The 19,313-nt window shown below is 44.3% G+C and overlaps 1 protein-coding gene across 1 annotated transcript in view; it reads right to left on the bottom strand.

The window, feature by feature from the left end:
• LOC130472779 (zinc finger protein 585A-like) overlaps positions 1-19,313 on the bottom strand; it is a 97,779-nt gene that overhangs the window by 78,186 nt on the left and 280 nt on the right. Inside the window, exons 2-4 of the mRNA XM_056844204.1 lie at positions 14,777-15,907; positions 1,076-1,212; positions 140-239 (exon numbers count right to left, since the gene is read on the bottom strand). Coding sequence (XP_056700182.1) covers positions 140-239; positions 1,076-1,212; positions 14,777-15,878 — 1,339 coding nt within the window. The 5' untranslated portion in view covers positions 15,879-15,907. The remainder of the gene's footprint in view (positions 1-139; positions 240-1,075; positions 1,213-14,776; positions 15,908-19,313) is intronic.

Below are 19,313 nucleotides of genomic sequence, written 5' to 3'. Positions count from 1 at the left end.
AAATAACCAATCAATGTTAAAGAGATTTGTGTATGAAAGAAAGAGACTATGAGCAAATAGAGCCAGGACTGAAGGAAGCAGGCAGAGATACGCTGAAGCCACACAGGAACCCTTCCAATGAATAAGGATCCAGGCTTACCCAGCAAGATGGCCTCCAGGCGACCCTCCTTTTTGACCGCCTGCATCTTCACCATGCCTGACGAATTCTCCTTCGCCTTAGAAAAATTATATTCTGGCATCTAAAACAGAAAAGGGTGGGGTGCAAATTTAGAAACACTGAGTGAATGCTAATAGTTTGAGTCAGCATGTTGCAGGGGCAGACTGAAAAGACCTGGATTCAGATCTCTACCCAAGATGTTTAGTGAGTGTCCTTGGGCCAGTTACCCTCTTTCTGAGTAACCTACCTGTCAGGGTCGTTTGTGGGGAGAAAGTGGGAACCATGCAAGCTGCCCTGACTTCCTTGATCTTCCACAAAACAGCTCCACAATAAAAATTATGACACATGATCCAAGTTTCAGTTATGTTGAAACTTTATAAAGTGGCAGGGTGGGTGGGCGATTTAAAACTGGATGGAAATTGCTTTTTTTAGCTGGCTGAGGTTGCTATGGATCATGCAGCCCTGTTAGAAGAAAAATAGCCTGGTCCACCACATGAGTGAAGGTCTGTAGACCACCTTCCCTAATCTTGCCCTGCATTGTCAGAGACAAGAAAGAAAAACCCGAATTTCAGGGATCATGTTTTCAGAGTGTTAACCTCTGGCGTCAACCATTTGTGACAAAGTTTTTAGAAAAAGAAGAGTTGGCTTTTATATGCCGACTTTCTCTACCACTTAAGAAAGAATCAAACCGGCTTACAATCCCCTTCCCTTTCCCCTCCCCACAACAGACACCCTGTGAGGTAGGTGGGGCCGAGAGAGCTTTAAGAGAACGGCGACTAGCCCAAGGTCACCCAGCCGGCTTCACCAGATTAGCCTCCGCTGCTCATGTGGAGGAGTGGGGAATCAAACCCGGTTCTCCACTCCACCGCTCCAACCACTCCAGTGCTCTTAACCACTACACCAGAGCCGGTTCAATACCTCTTGGGCTTCTTCAGCCCCCTGGTGCCAGCACCGCATCTCCAAGCTGACAGTGTTTTCCTCATGAATAGTCTCTTCCTTCACCTTCACAGACGAAGCCATGATTTCATAGGCCCCATGCGCCCCTCTGCCAATGTCTGGCAGGGTTTGGGTAACACAGCTTGCCCTATGCTCTTGGCTCATGTCAGCTGCTCTCTTGTAGGAGGTCTGGGACTCTTGAGTGCCCTTTCCTGACAAAGGATCAAACAGTTCTGGAATTTCCCTTGGCGAGCAAGATGACTGTGCTGTCTTCAGAAACCCCTGCCATTGTTGGGCTTCCCATCTCTGTGGCAGACCTTCATCAGTTTCCGGTTTGATTCGCTGTGGATCCACCCTGGTCAGATCCTGGGCGATGGCTCCATCTTGGGCGAGACGATGGTCTCCTTCTCCTGCCGCTGATTTCTTTTCAGCTTCAGGCCCTGCTGGGTCCAGCCCTTCCATTTTTAGTCCTGGCCAGCAGCTCCAGGACTGGAAACGATATTCTGTGTTAAGAAAAGCATCTTGATTCAATCTAGGCAGAAATATCCTTCCTACAGCTATCGTTTGTTGACAACTCCCTCACAAACTGCTTCCACGATAAAGATTAACTGAAGGCCAGACTAGATGGGCCTTCTAACCTACAACTAGTTGGGTCAAGATGGCAATCAGACTGGCCTCAGCACATGATGGCTGGTGGGGCAAATTCCCCCACCCCCAACAGCCATTTTGTCTTGGGAAAACAGCAAAGGGTTTTCAAGGGAAGGTGCTGCCGTCATTCATGGCATCAGAGCTCCCCCTTGTTTTTTTTAAGGGCCCTAAAATATCAAAATATCGCTGTAGGGTTGTAATGACAGTTTAAGCAGGTTCTCTGAATTCCTAGCTTTCATTAAAACAAACAAACAAACAAAAAAACAAGTCTAGCCCCTTCCCTGGTGGAAATATAAGGCAAAAGGCATATCTCCACAAGGGAAGGTCTCAATCTGTCATCTTTTTAAGTATACTCAATGAGGTTTATGTTCCTCCTTAATCTCCCCCCCCCCCCCAGTTCGAACACATCAGCTTCCCTCAGCCTTTTCTTTCACGTTATGCATTCAAATCCCTTTCCATCTTGACTGTCCTTTTTGGCTAGTCAACCTCCTTCCTCAACTGCGTGGAGCAAAATGGAAAACATACAATCGTATAAGCGCTCTGGTAGCACCAAGTCTAGTCCCACAGCAGGGGAGAAGACAAGCCTTGTGCTAACTGTGGCCGCCATAGAAACCAGAGAACATCCAAGGAAAGGTCTGTTAAAAGAGACCCTGACAGGAAAGTAACATTGCTTTTTTTATATATATATATATATTTATTTTTTCCAAGTTAATTCATATTCAGTTACAAATATCCATTAACAAATTATGTAATCTAACAAATCCTATCTTGTCATTTAACTAACATATATATCTCCGACTTCCCCCCTCTCCTCCTCTATCCGCTTGTTATCATCATTACTCTCTTTGTATTTATTGTCTAATTCTTTATAATAAATCACCTATATCTTTCGTATAAATATAGTTGACTATTGTCATCTCTTAATTATCTCAACAAATTGAATTAGATCAAAATATATCCCTTAATATCACAATTGAATCCATTCATACAATATATTGTCCATGCCTCCCATTCTGCCACAGATTCAATGTCTTCTTTTTGATTTATTAATGCTGTAAGTTTAGCCCTTTCAGCTAGTTCCATCATTTTATCTATCCAATCAGTCTTATCTGGTATTTCCGTCTTTTTCCATGTCTTAGCACGGAAAGTAACGTTGCTTGAGGGGGATAAGGGCCCCAACACTCAAGCATAACACTGAAAATGGCCGCAGTCCTGCTAACCACACCAATCCCCTTCTGCCTCTTTTCTGTGGAGAACAACAAGGCTGCTTCACGGTTTATATTCTTTTAATATGTAAACCACGTTTATTAAATGAAAGGTGGTCTAGGAATCCTTTAATAAAATAATAAACAGAGCAAGAATAAAATGAAGGACAGGAGAATGACGGGCAGTTGGGGTCCCCAAGGGGGAGAATGGCAAGGTACAAATGAAGTAAATACATAAATCTCATTTAGTATATTTTTAAAAGTGTCTTTTACATTCTTTATCAGCATATGTTTTAGAGTCCCAATTTACACCTGACACTACACTTTACCCATGCAGCATCCTACACACACAGACTCTTTTGTGTTGGTTATGATTTATTTAGGAAATGTCTACGCTGGCACTTCAGAGACTTGCTTGAGGCAGCTTACAAATAAGGACAATGCCATGAAACCATTATTATTATTTATTTAGAAAATTGGTTCTTGTAGGTTATCCGGGCTGTGTGACCGTGGTCTTGGTATTTTCTTTCCTGACGTTTCGCCAGCTGCTGTAACAGGCATCTTCAGAGGAGTAACACTGAAGGACAGTGTCTCTCAGTGTCAAGTGTGTAGGAAGAGTAATATATAGCCAGAAAGGGGTTGGGTTTGAGCTGAATCATTGTCCTGCAAAAAGTATCAAAGGTAATGTGCTAATCATTGTCCTGTAAGTATCAAGATAATGTGCTAATGAGGGTGTGGTATGTTAAGAAAGAAAATACCAAGACCACGGTCACACAGCCCGGATAACCTACAAGAACCAATGAACTCTGACCCTGAAAGCCTTCGACAATATTTTAAAATGTAAATGTTTTATCAATTTACACACTTAAATTTCTAACCCACCAGCACATAAATTTCTAACCCACAGCTGCTGGCGAAACGTCAGGAAAGAAAATACCAAGACCATGGTCACACAGCCCGGATAACCTACAAGAACCAATGAACTCTGACCCTGAAAGCCTTCGACAATATTTAGAAAATGTCTATGTCAACTTTCCAGGGAACGTTCAACCCAGACCACCAGCTATGTTAGCATGCCGGCACGGTGCCCGCCTACACTACACGTCCAGACATGTCATTCCTGCTTTAAACAGGACCCTGCGTTTCCACACAGGAAAATTCTTCTTGCTTGTTTGAAATGCCTGAATCATTATATGCTATGGGAAATGTATTCTTTGAGTTGAAATATATTCTTTGTAATCAATAAAGTATAATCTGCACTTATGAATATGCCATACTCAGTGTATAAGAGTTGGCATCTATTATAAAGTCACACCAAGCACCTATAGATGTTAGCAGGCCTCAAACCTAAAGGGGCCACGTTTTACCCTCTAGTACAGTGGTTCCCAGCCTTTTTTTGACCAGGGACCACTAGGACTTTTTTGTTCGGTGCAGGGACCCCAAGGTTCAAAATAAAAATTCAGAGAATTTGAAAATAAACTTTAATCATAACTGTTAGTTAAACATTAAACTTAGAATACTATTTGAATATATATTTTATAATAGAGAACCTTTAATTGAAAATATTAATTTATTATGGGTTTATAACTTTGTTTTTATTATTATTATTTATTTAAAACATTTTTATTCTGCCTTTCCACCCAATCAGGGTCCACAAGGCGGTGAACATAAAAATATCAAGCATTGAAACAATTTAAAAGACCGTTAAAATTCTAAAATTCAGTTAAAAACACATAAAAACAACACTAGAAGGAAGGCCAATAACTATTATTGGGGGTATGCTAGATTTTTTTTTTTAAAGCCTTCAACTGCTGGCGAAAGACACCGATAGGAGACAGATGAATCTCCCTGAGGAGAGAGTGCAAATGTTTTGGTGCCACGACAGAGAAGGCCCTTCCTCAAGTCACCACCCATTTAGCCTCAGATGGCGGGAACAACTGAAGAAGGGCCTCCGAAGAGGACTGGAATGAGCGGGTAGGTTCATATGGGAGAAGGCGATTCTTACAGCATGTTGGTCCCAAACCATGTAGGGCTTTAAAGCTCAATACCAGCACCTTGAATTGAGCCCAGAAGCAAATTGGTGTAGATGGAACAAGACTGGAGTGATATGGTCCCTCCTTAAAGCGGCAGAACACAGCAAGCAAAACAGGGTCAATGTTTAGTTTCCCCCATGTGCACCACTTAGGGTTGCCAACTCCGGCTTGGGAAATTCCTGGAGCTTTGAGGGCAGTGCCTGGGAAGGGAGCTCAGCAGAGTCTACCCTCCAAACCTGCCATTTTCTCCAGGGGATCTGATCTCTGTCATCTGGAGGTCGCTTGTGATTTTGGGAGGACTCCAGAACCCCCAGCCTGGAGGATGGCAACCCTGTGTGTGTGTGTGTGTGTGTGTGTGAAGTGCTGTCAAGTCACTTCCGACTCTTATGAATGAAAGTCCTCCAAAATGTCCTGTCTTTGACAGCATTGCTCAGATCTTGCAAACTGAGGGCTGTGGCTTCCTTTATTGAGTCAGTCCATCTCTTGTTGGGTCTTCCTCTTTTCTTGCTGCCCTCAACTTTTCCTAGCATGACTGTCTTTTCCAGTGACTCTTGTCTTCTCATGATGTGACCAAAATACGATAGCCTCGGTTTAGTCAACCCTAGCACCCTTGCAACCAAAACAGACTGCCGTTCCACTCAGAAAGCTCCTGCTCTTGCTTAGGCAACAGAACTACCGGAGACATGAAAGATAACTATGTTTGATTAGAACAAAAAGGGTGGTTGGAAACAGAAGATATAAAAGGAGGAAATCAAATGGGGGCTGAAGAGAACAGCATCTGGGGTGAGGAATAGCTTGTGCTTGTTGACAGGAATTGAAGCCCCCCCCCCCATTATTCCTTCAGCTACTGGCAGAAAGCCAGCGTGGTGTAGTGGTTAAGAGCGGTGGTTTGGAGCGGTGGACTCTGATCTGGAGAACCGGGTTCGATTCCCCACTCCTCCACGTGAGCGGCGGAGGCTAATCTGGTGAACTGGATTTGTTTCCTTACTCCTCCACACGAAGCCAGCTGGGTGACCTTGGGCTAGTCACAGCTGTCTTAGAGCTCTCTCAGCCCCACCCACCTCACAGGGGTGTCTGTGGTGGGGAGGGGAAGGGAAGGTGATTGTAGGCCGGTTTTAGTCTCCCTTAAGTGGCAGAGAAAGTCGGCATATAAAAACCAACTCTTCTTCTTATGGTCACGTTACCTTAAAGGTGTGCCCATTTCGGGAGCACCACTGGAAAACCTTGCATGTGTGCACCTGTTAGGGGACTCTCTGTTGCACAGTCGTGCGTCTCCACTCTCCCCCCACACACACACACACGCTGATACATGTTAAGGGGTTACCGCATTATGTATTCCCAGTGATGTATTAAGAGTTTGAAAACGTTATAAAAAATACTGTTAGCACTTTGTTTTGGCTCCTTTAGCTGTGAAGACGTCTTCCAACTATTTTATAGCCATTGAGCGTTACCGCATTATGTATTCCCAGCGATGTATTAAGAGTTTGAAAATGTTATAAAAAATACTGTTCGCACTTTCTATGTATTCCCACCGATGTATTAAGAGTTTGAAACTGTTATAAAAAATACTGTTCGCACTTTGTTTGACCCCTTTAGCTGTGAAGACGTCTTCCAACCATTTTTTAGCCGTGGCATCCAAAAACCCTTTTAGGGGTTACCGCATTATGTATTCCCAGCGATGTTTTAAGAGTTTGAAAATGTTATAAAAAACATCGCTTTAAAAGGGTTTTTGGATGCAACGGCTAATAAATGGTTGGAAGACGTCTTCACAGCTAAAGGGGCCAAACAAAGTGCAAACAGTATTTTTTATAACATTTTCAAACTCTTAATACATCGCTGGAATACATAATGCGGTAACCTCGTTTAAAGCGCTGTTTTTTATAACATTTCCAAACCCTTGATACATCGCTGGGAATACCTAGTGCGGTAACAGCCAGGATTAGACATGAGGAAACTGAGAATGCATAAAAGCCCCTATTCTGCCTCAGCCACTTGCCAACCATTTTTTAGCCATGGCATCCAAAAACCCTTTTAAAGCGGTGTTTTTAATAACATTTTCAAACTCTTAATACATCTCTGGGAATACATAATGCGGTAACCCCCGTATCCAAAAACCCTTTTAAAGCGATGTGTTTTTTTAATAACATTTTCATACCGCACTTTGTATTCCCAGCGATGTATTAAGAGTTTGAAAACGTTATAAAAAAACATCGCTTTAAAAGGGTTTTTGGATACGACGGCTCATAAATGGTTGGAAGACGTCTTCACAGCTAAAGGGGCCAAACAAAGTGCGAACAGTGTTTTTTATAACGTTTCCAAACTCTTAATACATTGGTGGGAATACATAGAAAGGGCGAACAGTATTTTTTATAATGTTTTCAAACTCTTTGTCCATCGGTGGGAATACATAATGCGGTAAACCCCACTGTCAAAAAGCTCCTCCTTTCCGCTCCTTTTCCAGCCCCCCTTATTTTTCCAGCATGGAGCTCTGCCATCCCAGACTGGATGAGAAAGGATGTGCGGGACAAATCCTGCTGCTAGGCGTGCACTCCCAGGTCTGGAAGGACAGCTCTGGACTGGCTCTTTCCCCCCTCCGGGTGGGATCCGGCTCCCACTGCAGCCACACTTTCCTGCCCTTCTAGGTAAACATTTGCCTTCCTCTGCTTTCCCCCCAATCGCCATGTCTCCATCTAAAAAACAAACAAACCAGAAACCCTTCCCTGGTTTACCTCTCTGCAGTCCTTGGGAATCAGCTGCAGTCCTTGGGAATCAGCACCCTGCAAATGTCAAAGTTGCAGGTCTATCCAAAACACACACCACCACCACCCCCCAAAAAAACATGCAAAAGGACAGGAAAAGGAACCCACTGCTTGTGCCTCTCTAGGCGCAAAGGCTTCGTCTGGTTAACCCATTCAGGTGTTCATTCCAACAACAACAAAAAACCCAGCAACGTGGAATTATTTTGCCTATCTGGTCCTGAATGGAAGAGCGGGGTGAACCAACTGTCCTTTTTCCCTTAAAAAAATGAATCCGATGCATGTGTACTAGGCTTGTTAACCTCCAGGTGGGACCTGGAAATCTCCTAGATTTACAACTGATATTAGGGTTGCCAGGTCCCTCGGCAGGGGATGGAGGGTAAGGTTGCCAGATCCAGGTTAGGAAATTTCTGTAGATTTAGGGATAGAGCCTGGGGAGGCAAGGGGCCTCAGTGGGGTACAATGCCATAGAGCCCACCCTCTAAAGCAGTGGTTCCCAACCTTTTTTTGACCAGGGACCACTAGGACTTTTTTGTTCGGTGCAGGGACCCCAAGGTTCAAAATAAAAATTCTGAGAATTGAAAATAAACTTTAATCATAACTGTTAGTTAAACATTAAACTTAGAATAATATTTGAATATATATTTTTATAATAGAGAACTTTTAATTGAAAATATTAATTTATTATGGGTTTATAACTTTGTTTCGCGGACCTTAATTTAGTTCTCGCGGACCGGACCCCCGGTTGGGAACCAGTGCTCTAAAGCATCAATTTTCTCCAGGGGATCTGATCTTTGTAGTCTGGAGACAAGCTGTTCCGGGGGATCCCCCCTGGTCCCACTTGGAAGCTGGCATCTCTCTCTCTCTCTCTCTCTCTCTCTCTCTCTCTCTCTGTGTGTGTGTGTGTGTGTGTGTGTGTGTGTGAAGTGCAGTCAAGTCGCTTCTGACTCATGGCGACCCTATGAATGAAAGTCCTCCAAAATGTCCTATCTTTGACAGCCTTGCTCAGATCTTGCAAATTGAAGGTTGTGGATTCCTTTATTGAGTCCATCCATCTCTTGTTGGGTCTTCCTCTTTTCCTGCTGCCCTCAACTTTTCCTAGCATGACTGTCTTTTCCAGTGACTCTTGTCATCTCATGACGTGACCAAAATACGATAGCCTCAGTTTAGTCATTTTAGCTTCTAGGGTCAGTTCAGGCTTGATTTGATCTATAACCCACTGATTTGTTTTTCTGGCATCCCTAACTGATCCCTAACTGAGGAGAGGGACTTCAATGGTCTATAAAACCATAGAGTCCACCTTCCAAACCTGGCAACCTGGAGTTGGCAACCCTATGTTGCCAGCGTAGCGTAGTGGTTAAGAGTGGTAGACTCTAATCTGGAGAATTGGATTTGATTCCCCATTTCTTCACATGAGCGGCGGACTCTAATCTCATGAACCGGGTTGGTTTCCCCACTCCTACACGGGAAACCAGCTGGGTGATCTTGGGCTAGTCACAGTTCTCTCTGAACTCTCTCAGCCCCACCTACCTCACAAGGTGTCTGTTGTGGGGAGGGGAAGGGAAGGTGATTGTAAGCCAGTTTGATTCTTCCTTAAGTGGTAGATAAAGTCGGCATATAAAAACCAACTCTTCTTCTAAATTCTGTACATAGCAGGTCCCTTCCAGAGGCAACATTAAAGCATCTTAGTGTGTATCTGCAAAATTCAATGCTGTTAACTAGGACTTCAGCTCTTATTCATTTGTTAAAATATTTATTCCTTGGTTAAAAAAAAAAAAAAAACCTCTAAGACAGCAAACAAAAATTCAGAAAAGCCACCTTACATAATAAAGCAAAGTGCATCGAACAATTAAGAGCAGGAAAGCTGGTCAGAGCCGCACAATAACAGCAGCACGCAAAAGGGCATGTGAAAGCAAATCAAGGCACTGAAAAAACTCTAGGAAAAACTACTATTTTGTCAACACCTTGGCACTAGCAGAGAGGGATGGAGCTGAATTTTGTAATGAGGGAGTTCCACAATATCATCATATAGCTATCCCACTGTACTTTTATGTAATCCGTGATGAGAGGAACTTTCTGATTGAACATTCCTAGTTTCTCTCCAAGGCAAATCCTTTTGTGTTCGATCGGGATTCCTGTGTATCAAAGGCTCTTGCCACAATTGGATCATTCACGACTGTTTCTCTTCTGTGGTTTACTTTCTATAAGAAGCTTTCATCATCTGAATATGCAGTTCGTTTCTCTCCTGTGTGAATTTTCTTGTATTTAGAAGATCAGACTGTTTTTTGCTCCGTGGAGCTTTTCTGTGAATCGTTTCCCGTGTGGGTTCTCTCATGGATAACAATAAGATCTCTGACTCTGTCTTTTAGCTCCTGAAGATTGAGAGGGAATGGTTTTTTTGGGGAATGGTTTTAGGCATATCTAGGCTTGGTGGATCTCAATATGGTATTGTAAGACAGACAATGGGTGAATAAATTAATTCAGGATGCAGTAGGCAAGCAAAAACTTTCAGCAAGGCGTAATCATCAAAGTGAACTTTGGTGTGAAATAGTAGCATTCCAAGAGCTGCAAGACCCCAACTTTCATCTGTTGCATGTTAGAGGGTATAAAACAAGCAACCAGCTACCAGCCTGAAAAGCCATGTTTTCTCCCCATGCAGTGTGTAGTCAGAAAATGTGTGTGTGTGTGTGTAAAGTGCCATCAAGTCGCAACCGACTTATGGCGACCCCTTTTGGGGTTTTCATGGCAAGAGACTAACAGAGGTGGTTTGCCAGTGCCTTCCTCTGCACAGCAACCCTGGACTTCCTTGGTGGTCTCCCATCCAAATACTAACCAGGGCTGACCCTGCTTAGCTTCTGAGATCTGACCAGATCAGGCTAGCCTGGGCCATGCAGGTCAGGGCAGTCAGAAAATAAAGCAACACAAAACCGCCCTGCCATTTAGGAGGCTTTTCTGAGTTTTTGTGTTCTCATTTGTTTAATGGTATTTAGTACTCTGGAGAAATAGAAGTGGCTGAAAAGAGCATGTGGAATTTTAAGGAGGTTGCATGTCCATGCTGCTGATTAGGATGTAGGGTTGCCATCCTCCCGGCATTATACAAAAGAGTGGAACAGCTGTTATAATGTTACACCACTTTTGATTCATTGTGTCTCTTAAATACAGGTAGTTCACTTACATAAAATCAACAAACAGGTAAGCAACCCGATCCTATGCTACAAGCAAATGTCCATAGAAGGTATCTTCATTAATATTTTCATTTGCTCTTAAACAGTAATTAATGTACAAATAATCAATAGGCAGGTAAGTAACCCAATTCTGTACTACAAGCAAAAGTCCTGGAAGGTATCTTCATGAATAGTTTCATTCTCTCTTTACAGGCTTCCATTAAGTTTTATCCTGTTTCGATATGAAATCTTCCTCAGAAGACTAGTTTGTCCTCTTCACCCTTGAGCTTCATGTTCACAGACACCTTCCCATCTCTGTCTTCCTCTGTTCTCTGATTGCCAGTGCTTCTGAGGACCTCACACAAGCAATCAGGCACCAAAGAATGGGTATCCCTTGCCCAAGCTTTAGGATGAAGCCTATTAATGTAATTAATAATTAAGCTACAGAAAGCTCCTGTGAGCCAAAGTGGCAACCTATGAAGGATGAGACTGCCTGCTACATCTTTGCATGCTTTACTGCTCTGACCTGGCCTCCTTCCAATCAGCCCCCACTGAGGGTAAATCATTCTGCCCCATCTCTGTGACAATCTATTTCTCCTGATCCAAGAGAATTATTCACTCTCAGGCACGGCTCCTGTTGTATCCCTTCATTAGTCATAGAATCACAGAATCATAGTTGGAAGGGACCACCAGGGTCATCTAGTCCAACCCCCTGAACAATGTAGGAAATTCCAAACTACCTCCCCCCTTCACAAACTAGCAAATTCTAAACTCCCTCCCTGCTGACTTGTGCTTCCTTTCAACTAGCCTACATTAGGATGAATAATTCTGCCTCAGCTCTACATCAACTGTGATTGGAGCATTCAAGCACTTCTATTGCAGAAGAATCATTGCCCTCAGGAGGCTGACTTGCTGCCAATCAGAAGCCAAGCCCTGAACAGTGTATAAAGAAAAATAGGACTCCAAGCATGGTGAAGTGGTTAAGAGTGATGGACTCTAATCTGGTGAACCGGGTTGGCTTCCCCACTCCTCCACATGCAGCCTGCTGGATGACCTTGGGCTAGTCACAGCTCTCTCCGAACTCTTAGCCCCACCTACCTCACAAGGTGTCTGTTGTGGGGAGAGGAAGGGAAGGTGATTGCAAGCCGGTTTGATACTACTTAAAGGTAGAGAAAACCAGGGTATAAAAAACCAGCTCTTCTTCCTCTTCAATGAAGGTGGATAATTTTTAGCTGTACACATTCCAGAAGTAAACCTTAGAGTGGGAGGCTGGTAGAAGTAAAGCATGCATCCAGTTTTAATTCAGGAACAAAGTACTTTGGAGACTATCCTAAATTCTAACCACAACAGCGGAATTCTTGGCCTTTGAGTTCACACCTGCAGATCTTCCTTCAACATCTGTTCAGCCAGAGATGGAAACACAATGCTGGACTGGACAGGCCTTGGGTTTTAGCCAACAGGCCTCATTTTTATGCCTTCTGTTTGTTCAGTAAATTCTATTACAGACTGCTGATTTTAGACTAGATTGGTACTTTAAAAATTCTGATGCTGCTTAAAATTGCATTGCCAATCCAGCTTGCTTTTTAAAAATTATTTATATTCTACAGCTGGCTACCATTTTAGATTTTTTTTTAAATTGGTTTTACAGTCCTATCATGTTTTAATTTCATGCTGTGAGCAGCCTAGTCAAAATCTTTCCAAATTTATTTATTTATTTTATTGCCTTTTTACCCTGCCCTCCCCAACCCCAAACCTGGTACCATTGCTCCTAAAACTTCTCACTGCACAGAACTGTAATATTAGTAGAGTCAGTGACTGAATTATGGCCCGCAACATGTTAGATGAATTACAGAACAAATATATCGCTCTCCAGGAGTTGAAAGTTACAAGAAAGGTAAGAGACAGACAGACAGACAGAGAGAAAGAGGTTGAAAGGGGAAGCAGTCTAAAGCAAGGGTCCTCAACCTTTTTCAGCCCGCGGGCACATTTAGAATTTCGACACTGCATGATGGGCGCAGCCACAAAATGGCTGCTGTAGGAGGCGGAGCCTGCCACAAAACGATTGCCACAGCTTAACTTCAGTAACATAGTGCAGATCCTTGTGCTGTGGTGGCAGCGGCTGCCAAAGCAACATTCCCAAAAATTGCAAAGCCAATCAAATCTCCAATAGTCAATCAGAAGCCTTGCTGGGCAAAAGCCCTACTTGGCCCCACCCACTTCCTAGATATACATCTGAGGGGACCAGAAAAGGTGTCGATGGGCCTCATGTTGGGGACCCCTGGTCTTTTATTTATTTATTTATTTGTGTGTGTGTGTGTGTGTGTGTGTATTAAAAAGAAATCAAAACAAAACATACTTACATACCTATACACACAGTATGTCAACATTCCAAAGGGTGCCATAAATTAACAGCCTTAATAACAGCAGAGCAATAACATATTCAGGGGAACTCCTGGTCTTAAGCAATTTTTTAAGGTGGAAAGGACTTTACTGAAGCATGCTAAAGAACTGATGGGGAAGGACCCAAGAATGAACAGTTAGAGAGGAGAAAGAAAAGAAAAAACCGTGCGGGTCACATCATTTTGGTCATGGGTTTATTCAACACATTTTTTTCACGCTGCCTTTCTGCCCTATAGGCATTCGAGGTGATTTACAGCAACGTAATAAAAGTGAATAAAAACTAAAAACCCAAGTGCAACTACAATTCCAAACAGTCTAAACATTCGCAACTAAAACAGCAATTAAAACAACAGCACAAGAAGAAAAAGTCAGGAACCCACAAGACAAGACAAAATCAAAACAAAGAGGAACTGGGCTGGGGGGAGGGCCAGGAAGGATGGGATCGAACTACCATAAGCACCGACTTTGCTTGGTGCCTGAAAGCAGACCAGAAGAGTCCTGCTGGATCAGGCCAAAGGTCCATCGTCTAGCACCTTGTTCTCCACAGTGGCCAACCCAGTGGCCTTCGGAAGCCCACAAGCCAGGCATGAACACAACAGCCCTCCCCTTGTTATTTGTCCCCAAGCAACTAGTATTCACAGATACACTGCCTCTCCGCATGGAGGTTCTACACTGCCATCATGGTGAACAGCCATCGATGGACCTATGTTCTGGGAATTTGTCCAGTCCCTCCCCCCCCCCAGTCATCTAAGCTACTGGCCATCCCAACATCCACTGGGCCACATGTTCCACAAGTCAATGATGTGTGGTGTTGAAGAGGTACTTCAAACATGGCGCCTGGCAAATGTCTCTCAGAAGGGTATTCTACGAATGAGACCTAATAATGGAAAACGTCCTTTGTCCAGTTGATAACGGCTACCCTCCAAAAAGTGGGGGAATAAGAAAAAATCTCAGTCGGTTTGTGGAGACAGTCCCTCAGATATCCCAGTACCAGGCCATTTCAGGCCTGAAAAGTCAACATTAGCACTTTGAATTGTGCCCAGAACCAAACTGGGATCCAATGAAGATCTCGGAGCACAAGCGAAATCACAGCAAGCCCCTGTTAACTACCTATCAACCATCGATCTGGAGCAGTCCACTTTCCATACTGAAGAACGGAAATACCTTCCCACTTGGGTAAACTAAAGGTGGAAACATTACTTCCATTTCAGTCCCTTTTTAATTCCTAAGGCCTTGCTGGATGGATCTGTTTTTCCACTGCTTTTTTCTGTGGTTCAATTGCTCTCCGGTTTGCTGCGATTGTTTCCACTGATATATCACTTCTTTTCTTTGGCCTTTTGCTTTTTTGTTTGTTTAGGAGCTTTGGAGACTTTTTTCAAAGTGGAAAAGCAGCCTGCATTTTTTTAAAATAGCTGATTTATTTGTTTGTTTAAATGTCTATATTGAAGAGTGGGCCCATTGCAAGCTCTAAGTGCTTAAGGGTTTTCTCTGTTCTGTGCATGGACTCTCTGGTGGCCCATCAGATGCGCTCGACGATTGAACCTCTTCCCGCATTCCGCGCATGCATACGGTTTCTCTCCTGTGTGGATTCTCTGATGGCTGATCAGGTTCGTGCTGCGATTAAACTTCTTCCCGCAGTCGGCGCATTCGAAGGGTTTCTCGCCAGTGTGGATTCTCTGGTGCGTCTTCAGGCTCGATTTACGGCAAAAACTCTCGCCGCAGTCCAGACAAGGGTACAGCTCCCGGGCAGAGTGAATGTTCTGATGCCTGATGAAGTGCTTGCTCCGGCTGAAACACTCTCCACAGTCGGGGCATTTGTATGGCTTCTCCCCCGTGTGGTTCTTCTGATGCCGAATGTAGGTTGACTTATCGCAGAAGCTCTTGCTGCAGTGCAAACACCGGTACGGTTTCTCACCAGTGTGGCTTCTCTGGTGGGTAATAAGGTGATGGCTCTGGCTGAAGCTTTTCCCACACATGGTGCATTTGTAGGGGTTATCTCCCGTGTGCAGCCTCTCGTGCCTCACCAGGCTAGACTTGTCGCAAAAGCGCTTGTTGCAGGCCGAGCAGGCGTACGGTTTCTCCCCCGTGTGGATTCTCTGGTGCGAAATGAGGTTGGAGCTCCGGCCAAAGCCCTTCCCACAGTCCAAGCACTTGAACGGTTTCTCTCCTGTGTGGATCCTGCTGTGGCTGTTGAGCTGTGAGCTTTGGCGAAAGCTCTTGCCGCAGTGCGAGCATTCGTAGGGCTTCTCCCCGCTGTGGATCCTTGAATGCACGACATAGCCGGACTTGGAAACGAACGCTTTCCCGCAGTCTGAGCATTCATAGAGTCTCTCTCCCGGATGAGTTCGTGGATGCCGATTCATAAGCGGCTTGTCTCGAAACAAACTCTCCCCAAACTTCTTAGTCTTTTTCTTCTCTCTGTGAATGGCTTGCTGGATGGCCATTTCGTAAAGTTCTCCAGCCTGGGAGATGAAGGAATTACTCCTTTGCTCTTCAATTTCATTTCCCTGAAATCTCTTTGGCTCAGCTTGTTTGGAAAAGTCTTCCAAGTCCTGAATTATTCCTCTTTCCGAGGACATCCCGACGTTCTCAGCTGGCTTCCAAGCACCTGCGGAAACAAAGGGAGAAGGCTGATAAGAATGTGTAGGGAGAACAAAGGGTCCCATTACGAAGGAGGTCCAAGATTCAGTTCCTGGCATCTCCAGTTATAAGGTTGTCGGTGTTGAGAAAGAACTCTCCCTCTGCTGGAGACCCTGGAGAACATAAGAGGATGCCCCGCTGGATCAGACCAGTAGTCCATCTAGTCCAGCATCCTGTTTCACACAGTGGCCAACCAGTTGCCCTAAAGGGCCAACAAACCAGGCATGAGCTTTCCACACAGCAATGTGTTAACTGTAGTCTCTTGAAAGGACAGGGGAGGGGCTGTGGCTCATTGGTTGAGCATCTGCTTGGCATGCAGAAGGTCCCAGTTTCAACCCCCAGCATCTCCAGTTAAGGGACTAGGCAGGTAGGAGATATGAAAAACCTCTGCCTGAGACCCTGGAGAGCCGCTGCCGGTCTGAGTAGACAATACTGACTTTGATGGACCAAGATTCTGATTCAGTATAAGGCAGCTTCATATAACAGGAAAATTCACTAAGTAATAGTTCACATGGTGTGCTCTTCTTGAATCTAGTAATCAATGGATAGAAACAATAGCAGGAGGCAGAGGGGATTCACCACAGAGCTGTTGATCCATGTTTATACCCTCCTTACCTTCATGTTGCATGTTCAGGGGAGACATCAACCTGTATTACTGTATCAATATCACTGGGTGTGGGGAACACCAGACAGAATCTTTCCTATCCAGGCTTCATGCTTGTTGTACTTTACTTCAATTGCCCGCCTTTCTCACCGAGATGCAAGGTGGATTACACAAAAAAAACACCTTGCACAGGCAGTTGGCAGGGGCGGCTTCCACCAACTTTGGCTGGTGAGCCAGCCACAGCTTTTCCTGGGCAAAAAAACCCAAACTCTTGCCACTGTGGTGCATGCTAGATTAGATAACCACCTAAATAGTGGTTATCTGCCCTGACCTGGATGGCCCAGGCTAGCCTGATCTCGTCAGATCTCAGAAGCTAAGCAGGGTCAGCCCTGGTTAGTATTTGGATGGGAGACCACCAAGGAATACCAGGGTTGCTGTGCAGAGGAAGGCACTGGCAAACCACCCCTGTTAAGTCTCTTGCCATGAAAACCCCAAAAGGGGTCGCCGTAAGTCGGCTGCGTCTTGAAGGCACTTTACACACATAGTGGTTATCCATAGATTACCACAATGCACTGTACATGGGGCTGCCCTTGAAGAATGTTAGGAAGCTACCATGTCCAGAATGCTGACTGGAGTAGGTTGTAAGGACCATATCACTCCAGTCTTGTTCCATCTACACTGGTTCCCAGTTTGCTTCTTGTTCCATCTACACTGGTTCCCAGTTTGCTCCCAGACCCAATTCTGGGTGCTGGTACTGACCTTTAAAGCCCTACATGGCTTGAGGCCAGCATATTTTAAGGACCACCTACTTTCATATGATAATCTTCAGGAGCTCTGCTTGGGCTCCTCCATTATTTGAGGAGAGATGGGAGGCAACCCAAGGAAGAGCCTTCTCAGCCATGGCGCCAAAAATGTGGAGTTCCCTCCCCAGAGAGATTCATCTGCCCCCTCTATCATTGTCTTCTGCCAGTGGGCAAAAACTTTTTGGTTTTACCTGCAGTAAACAAGAGCAAGAGTCCAGTAGCACCTTAAAGAATAACAAAATTTCTGGAAGGTTATAAGCTCATACCCTGCCAGAAGTTTTGTTAGCTTTTAAGGTGCTACTGGACTCTTGCTCTTTTCTACTGCTAGTGACAGACTAATACGGCTACCCATCATGGTTTTATCTACCAACCTTCTTTCCTGTTTGTGACATGATAGCCATGTTTAAATATTTGAAGAGATGCCATGTTAATGAGGAAACTAGCTTGTTCTCTGTTGCTTCAGAGACTAGGACACGGAATAATGGATTTAAACTAAGAGAAAAGTGATTCCACCCAAACATTAGGAAAAACTTTCTGATGGTGAGGGCGGTTCAACGGTGGAATGCCCTGCCTCAGGGTGGTGGGGATGGAGTCCCCGTCTTTGGAGGTCTTTAAGCAGTGGTTGGATGGCCATCGGGAGCGCTTTGATTGTGCGATCCTGCATGGCAGGGGGTTGGACTGGATGGCCCTTGTGGTCTCTTCCAACCTTGTGTGATTTTGTATATATGTGTATTCATTTCAAAGTTGATTTGTAATGTCTTTTTAAGCGCCTGCCGCTTTGAGGGCCGTAGTTGGGTGGAAAGGCAAGATAAGTATGTTCTAAAACAAATTAATAATAATTTTAACAACTCTCTTAACCAAAAAGTGCGGCCAAAGTGAGGCTGAATGGAATAATAATAATAGTGTCAGACCTGGGTTCAAATTCTTCCTTCCCACCTGAGGTGACCTTGGGCCAGTCACCCTGTCACCCTAGCCTACCTCACAGGGTTGATATGAAGACATTTTATTTTCCTCATCTGAATAAAGTCTTCGGAAGGTACCAGCTTGAAAATGGATAAGATGAACAGCTGATCCCGGACCTGAGCAGTCTATGTGGAGACTCCCACCTGGTGAAACAACCTGCCTGAGGAGGTCAGGAGGGTTCCTGAGGTTCTAGCATTCCACAGAATGTGTAACAACAGAATTGTTCTGCAGGGCATTTTATAAAGGCAACAGGGTTGCAGTTTATTGTATGTATTATCTTTGTACTGCATTGTTGATGGTATGTCATACTGTTTTTTATAGCTTTTTTAAAAATTCTGTAGCCCTGACCTGGATGGCCCAGGCTAGCCTGATCTTATCAGATCTCAGAAGCTAAGCAGGGTCAGCCCTGGTTAGTACTTGGAGGGGAGACCAAGGAATACCAGGGTCATGATGTGGAGGCAGGCAATGACAAACCATCTGTGTTAGGCTCTTGCCTTGAAAACCCTACTGGGTTACCATAAGCTGGCTGCAATTTTACGGCATTTTACATACTCAATTCCTTAATCCACCTTGAGTCTTGAGAAAGGCCAACTACCTATGAAGTAAATAAATAAATAAATGTCTTCCTTTACTGTTCATAGCAGCCTGGATAGGCCCGCTTAACTTGAGTCACTGAGACCATCAAAGAAAACAGGTTTGTTTCACAGAGGAAAACAAACCACCTTCGCTCCTCTCTTGCCTGGACTACCCCAGGATTGGGGCCACCATGAGTTGGTTACAACTTGACTGCACGTTCTTATTCTTACTGTCAAAGGGAGATCTCTAATAAAAGGCTGAAGTTTTTTTCCCCCTTAACTGGTAACATGCTCAACATAACCCCCTCAGTTGTGTTTCTTTAATTTTGGGGTGCATTTGACCCGTGACAGAAAAGTAAAGTATTTGTGCTCAGACAAGGGCTATTCTGAAATAAAAGTTCTTATTATTTTAAAAAAGAAGAAGCTCAG

Source organism: Euleptes europaea, chromosome 1 (assembly GCF_029931775.1).
Source record: "Euleptes europaea isolate rEulEur1 chromosome 1, rEulEur1.hap1, whole genome shotgun sequence".
NCBI classification, from domain to species: domain Eukaryota; kingdom Metazoa; phylum Chordata; class Lepidosauria; order Squamata; family Sphaerodactylidae; genus Euleptes; species Euleptes europaea.
The sequence above is the reverse complement of the archived record's forward strand: the minus strand, read 5'-3'. Positions and strand labels throughout refer to the sequence as shown.